The sequence below is a fragment of the Loxodonta africana genome, chromosome 8, assembly GCF_030014295.1.
Source record: "Loxodonta africana isolate mLoxAfr1 chromosome 8, mLoxAfr1.hap2, whole genome shotgun sequence".
In the NCBI taxonomy this organism is placed as follows: domain Eukaryota; kingdom Metazoa; phylum Chordata; class Mammalia; order Proboscidea; family Elephantidae; genus Loxodonta; species Loxodonta africana.
In genome coordinates, this window is record NC_087349.1 from 67,916,063 (window position 1) to 67,922,062 (window position 6,000).

At 39.5% G+C, this 6,000-nt stretch overlaps 1 protein-coding gene across 1 annotated transcript in view; it reads right to left on the reverse strand.

Moving 5' to 3' along the window:
* Positions 1-5,529, reverse strand: part of COL28A1 (collagen type XXVIII alpha 1 chain) — a 199,001-nt gene extending 193,472 nt beyond the window's left edge. The window contains 5 exon segments of the mRNA XM_064290408.1: positions 1,612-1,722; positions 1,724-1,772; positions 1,774-2,098; positions 4,303-4,386; positions 5,418-5,529. Coding sequence (XP_064146478.1) covers positions 1,612-1,722; positions 1,724-1,772; positions 1,774-2,098; positions 4,303-4,386; positions 5,418-5,529 — 681 coding nt within the window.
* Between the last annotated feature and the right edge of the window lie 471 nt (positions 5,530-6,000).

Here is a 6,000-nt window from a genome sequence, read left to right on the forward strand (position 1 = left end):
AAACTGCTGATGCAAAAAACAATCCGAATAAATTTCAAAATCATTATGCTGGGTAAAAGAAGCCTGATACAAAAAGAGTACACACAGTATAAGTTCATTTATACAAAACTCTAAAAAGCATACACTAATCTGGAGTGACAAAAATAATATTAGTGGCTTGGGGCAAGGGAGAGATGTATTGCAAAGAGCATGAAGAAACTTTTGGGAGTGGTGGAAATATTCTGTATCTTGATTATGTTTGTGGTTTCCTGGTAGTTCTACATTGTCCTATAGGATTGCTATGAGTCAGAATCGACTTGACGGCATGGCGTTTTCCTGGACGTATACATCTGTCAAAACTCATAGAATTATGCACTTTAAAGTGATGCAGTTTTTGTTTGTAAATTATACCTAATTAACTTGTTTAAAAAGCTGACTACACAATTATTTCAAAATAAAAATTTAGAAAAATTCCAATAAAGATGGAATAGAAATGGATTTGATGACAAATTTTTCCAATCATTTGATCAAGAGTCAACTTCTCCTAGGTGGGCAGTTTGAAACACTGAACCTTGGTATATCTTTTTCCGAAAAGCCTAAGACACCCTTTGGGTTCTGAAAGTGGTCAGAAAGAAGCACCTCCTTCCAAGAAGTGGCTTGTTTACAGAGTTTCCATCTGAACAAACAAGCTGAAACCACAGGATGCTAAGGAAGATCAGGGTGGTGTAGACTCTTGGTCATTTTCTGGTTTCCCCAGATACAGACAAACAGTCCTGCTTGAAGTCAACTGTCAAGAGCCTGTGTTCTCAGTTGGGCAAGAGGTCTCAGTGAAGGTGCGTCGGGAGTGAGTATGAACACCTTGCGACTACCTATACATCTGGCCAGACAAAAGCTGCCTGCCTCTGTCTACTACAGGCTGCTCTTCTCACATTCAGGGTGAAGATGCAGAAGTAGCAACAGGTGACTCATTATCATACTCCCCTGACTCTCTCCTGCACATAATGGAACCTTCTGCTTTAAGTTCAGTGGTGATGACCCCTTCACTCATGGCACAGGCAGGCGTAGGCAGTTAGCTAGGGACCCTGCAAGTTTCCCACTTAGGCAAAAGAGATGCTCAGAGTGAACACTTACCCCAAGCACCATCACTGATCTAGGCAAACGCTTCCAATCTACCCACAATCCCCAAGGTAAAAAGGCTAGAAACTTTGGAAGTGTTGCTTCACTGTTTCAGAGCAAAACTGGATAAATGAACACTTAGAACCCAGGGTAAAGAGAAAGGAGGAAAGTACTTATACATAGGAGGGATTGCAACTAATGTCATAAAACAACATGTGTATAATTTTTTTTTTAATGAAAAACTAATTTGTGCTGTAAAATTTCACTTAAAAAAATAAAATTTAAAACAAAAACTAAGCGATTCCAGGGAATGAGCCTGATATTTTCCAGCTTATCTGGTGTAAACCATCAAGAAAGTGGACAGAGACTTCAGGAAGACTCCTCTTTTTGTGTTTCCAAGGAGAACTCTATTGTTTCATCTTTTTAAGACAATATCTATCCTTAGAGAATTTACAGCAAAGATATCAATATTATGATGAGAAAATTTTATATATAACCAATCCATCAGGTACCTACCAGGTGATCCTGAATTTTATCTACAAGGGTTGTATCACACAAGAGTAGAACAGGTTGATTAGGTGAATTCCCAGATACCAAACAAAGTTTGGTGTCATTGACCACAGAGGAAAAGTCCACTGGTGATAAACGATATTGCTAAATTTCTGGTGTTTTCAGAAACTTTGAACATCTGAATTCTTTGGATGATCAATGACATCAGCCATCAGCGAAACCACTTTCACTGCACGGGCATGCCCTTCCATCCTAAGTAGCTTAGTGGCATTGGAGATGGCATAATAAGAGAAGGTACCATGCCCAGTGAAACTCAAAGACTTGACCCTCTTTTTAAAACTCTGTAGGTTCTTCCAAGAAGAAAAATGTGAATGAATTTGGACAGAGCTGCTAAACTGAAGGGGTGCCAGTTTGATGTCATATTTCAAGGGGTAAATTGGGGCCAACTGGAAAATCTTGTCACTCAAAGTATACACAAAACCTTTCTGTTTATGTTGTTGTCAGTGCCGTCAAGTCAGTTCCGTCTCATAGCAACCCTATGCACAACTGAACAAAACACTGCCCTGTCCTGTGCCATCCTCACAATTGTTGCTATGCTTGAGCCCATTGTTGCAGCCACTGTGCCAATCCATCTTGTTGAGGGTCTTCCTCTTTTTCGCTGACCCTGTACTAAGCATGGTGACCTTCCCAGTGGCTGATCCCTCCTGACAACTTGTCCAAAGTATGTGAGACGTAGTATCTCCATCCTTGCTTCTAAGGAGCACACTGGTTGCGCTTCTTCTAAGACAGATTTGTTCATTCATTTGGCAGTCCATGGCATATTCAATATTCTTTGCCAACGTCACAATTCAAAGGCATCAATACTTCTTCTGTCTTCCTTATTCATTGTCCAGCTTTCACATGCTTATGAGGTGACTGAAAACACCATGGCTTGGGTCAGGCTCACTTTAGTCCTCCAGGTGACATCTTTGCTATTTAATACTTTAAAGAGATCTCTTGCAGCTGATTTGCTCAATGCAATGTATCTTTTGATTTCCTGACTGCTGCTTCCATGGGTGTTGTTTGCGGATCCAAGTAAAATGAACTCCTTCACAACTTCAGTCTTTTCTCTGTTTATTATAATGCTGCTTATTGGTCCAGTTGGGAGGATTTTTGTTTTCTTTATGTTGAGGTGTAATCCAAACTAAAGGCTGTGGTCTTTGATCTTCATCAGTGTTTCAAGTCCTCTTCACTTTCAGCAAGCAAGGTTGTGTCATCTGCATAACACAGTTGTTAATGAGTCTTTCACCAATACTGATCCCCCGTTTTTCTTCATATAGTCCAGCTTCTCGGATTTGCTTAGCATACAGACTGAATAGGTATGATGAAAGGATACAACCCTGACGCACACCTTTCCTGACTTTAAACCATGCAGTATCCCCTTGTTCTGTATGAATGAGTGCCTCTTGATCCACGTACAAATTCCTCATGAGCACAATTACATGTTCTGGAATTCCCATTCTCCACAATGTTATCTGTAACTTGTTATGATCCACACAGTCAAATGTCTTTGCATAGTCAATAAAACACAGGTAACCATCTTTCTGGGTTTCTCTGCTTTCAGCCAGGACCCATCTGACATCAGCAACGATATCCCTGGTTCCACGTCCTCTTCTAAATCCAGCTTGAATTACTGGCAGTTCCCTGTAGATATACTGCTGCAGCCACTTTTTAATGATCTTCAGCAAAATTTTGCTTGCATGTAATATTAATGATACTGTTCTATAATTTCCACATTCAGTTGGATCACCTTCCTTGGGAATAGGCATAAATATGGATCTCTTTTTTCCAGTTGGTTGGCCAAGTAGCTGTCTTCCACATTTCTTGGCACAGACGAGTGAACATTTCCAGTGCTGCATTTGTTTACTGAAACACCTCAACTGGTATTCTGTCAATTCCTGGAGCCTTGGTTTTCGCCAGTGCCTCAGTGCAGCTTGAGCTTCTTCCTTCAGTACCATAGGTTCCTAATCATATGTTACTTCCTGAAACGGCTGAAAGTCAACCGATTCTTTTTGGTATAGTGACTCTGTGTATTCCTTTCATCTTCCTTTGATGCTTCCTACGTCTTTTAGTATTTTCCCTGTAGAATCCATCAGTATTGTAACTCAAGGCTTGATTTTTTTCTTCAGTTCTTTCAGCTTGAGAAATGCTGAACATGTTCTTCCCTTTTGGTTTTCTATCTCCAGGTCTTTGCACATGTCATCATAATACTCTATTTTGTTTTCTCGAGCTACTCTTTGAAATCTTCCGTCTAGCTCTTTTATTTAATCATTTTTTCCTTTTGCTTTAGCTACTTGACATTCAAGTCAAGTTTCAGAGTCTCTTCTAACATGCTGTTTTTTTTGTTTTTTTTTTTAGGTGTCTTCAAGTCGGTTCTGACTCGTAGCGACCCTATGTACCACAGAACAAAACACTGCCTGGTCCTGAGCCATCGTTGTTATGCTTGGGCCCACTGTTGGAGCCACTGTGTCAACCCATCTCATTGAGGGTCTTCCTCTTTTCCGCTGACCCTGTACTCTGCCAGGCATGATGTCCTTCTCCAGGGACTGATCCATCCTGACAACATGTCCGAAGTATATAAGACAGAGTCTCGCCATTCTTGCTTCTAAGGAGCATACCAGTTGCACTTCTTCCAAGACAGATCTTCTGACATGGTGCCAAACAGGAGCTTAATTTGAGCACTCTTGGAGCTGTCCACAATGAAGACAACATCTATGAAGCAAGTGGAGTCTGAAATAGAATAAATAGGTTAGGCAAAATAATTGTCCCTCCTCATAAAAGAACTTTGCATAAAGAAAGTCCTGAGGTGTTGTGTTGTGCTTTGTTTTGTTTTAGGTGGAGGAGATGGTGAATAAGAGAGACATCTTGGAGACAGGGCTTAAATTGTAAAGAACTAAATCCCTTTTCAAATCTATGAATTTGTTTCCCCATATGAAATCATTTAAATCAAAAGCAAACAAACAAAATGCCATATATTTTGAGTATCTTCTCAATGTAAGCCTTGCTTAAAGTAGAAAGGAAGGAGGATGCATCATATTTTAAAAATTCAAGAAGTACTGGGCGAAGTCATCTACAAGTAAACGATATTCTCCCTAATTTTTATGTTGTGTCATACTGGTGAGCAGCAACTTTTGTTAACTTTCTTGAAATCAAGAGAGAAAATGATTATACACTTGACATTGTAAAGGGGAAAGAAACTTAACAGAGAGCTTGATTTTGAATCCTACCTCTGCACTTACTAGTTGATTTGCCTAGGGCCTTGGGTGTGCCGTTTACCTCTCTGGGCCTCAATTTATCTATAATATATGAGAGTGGCAATCTCTAGCCTGCCTATTTTACAAGGTTATTGTGAGCCTCAAATAAGATAATATACGTACAAATGCTCTAAAAGCTCTGATGTGCTGTATTTATGGTATATTATTATCATAATGGAAACCCTGGTGGTGTAGTGGTTAAGAGTTTGGCTGATAACCAAAAGGTTGGCAGTTCGAATCTACCAGGTGCTCCTTGGAAACTCTGTAGAGCAGTTCTACTCTGTCCTATAGGGTTGCTATGAGTTGAATTTGACTTGATGGCAATGGGTTTGGTTTGGGGTTTTTTTTAATTATCATAATATTGTAATAGTATCAAAATAGAATGTCACATGTATACATGTATGTAATATATATGATTTGCTATTTACATCAAATGCTATTTAGAAAAATTCATGTCAGTGTTTTAAAAGACTAAAAATAAGTAAAAACAAAAACAAAACATTTTTATCTTCCAGGTTATTTTTCCTTCTAGTGAATTTGGTTTTGATTCTTTCTTTCTTTGTCCATATACTACTTGACTCATAAGAGCTGGCAAAAGCAGGAGAGAGAAGACAAAATATCTGTTCCACATTTTGCTAGATGGCGAAAAACCATCTGACTTGCTGCACCTTTAATAGAAAAGTCAGTTATAAATACTTTAATAAAATACAGTATTTGCTCCTTTTTTTTTCTGGCTTTAACAAAGAGAAATTTATTCTCTCACAGTCTAGGAGGCTAGAAGTTCAAATTCAGGGTGCTAGCTCCAGGGAAAGGCTTTCTCTCTGTTGACTCTGGAGGAAGGTCCTTGTCATCAATCTTTCCCTGGTCTAGGAGCTTTTCGGCACAGGGACCCCCAGACCAAAGAACATGCTATTCTCCTGGCTCGTGTTTCTTGACAGTACGAGGTCCCCACGTCTCTCCGCTCGCTGCTCTCTTTCACATCTCAAAAGAGATTGATTTAAGGCACAACCTAATCTTGTAGATTGTGTCCTGCTTCATTAACATAACTGCCGCTAATCCCACCTCATTAACATCACAGAGGTAGAATTTACAACATATAGGA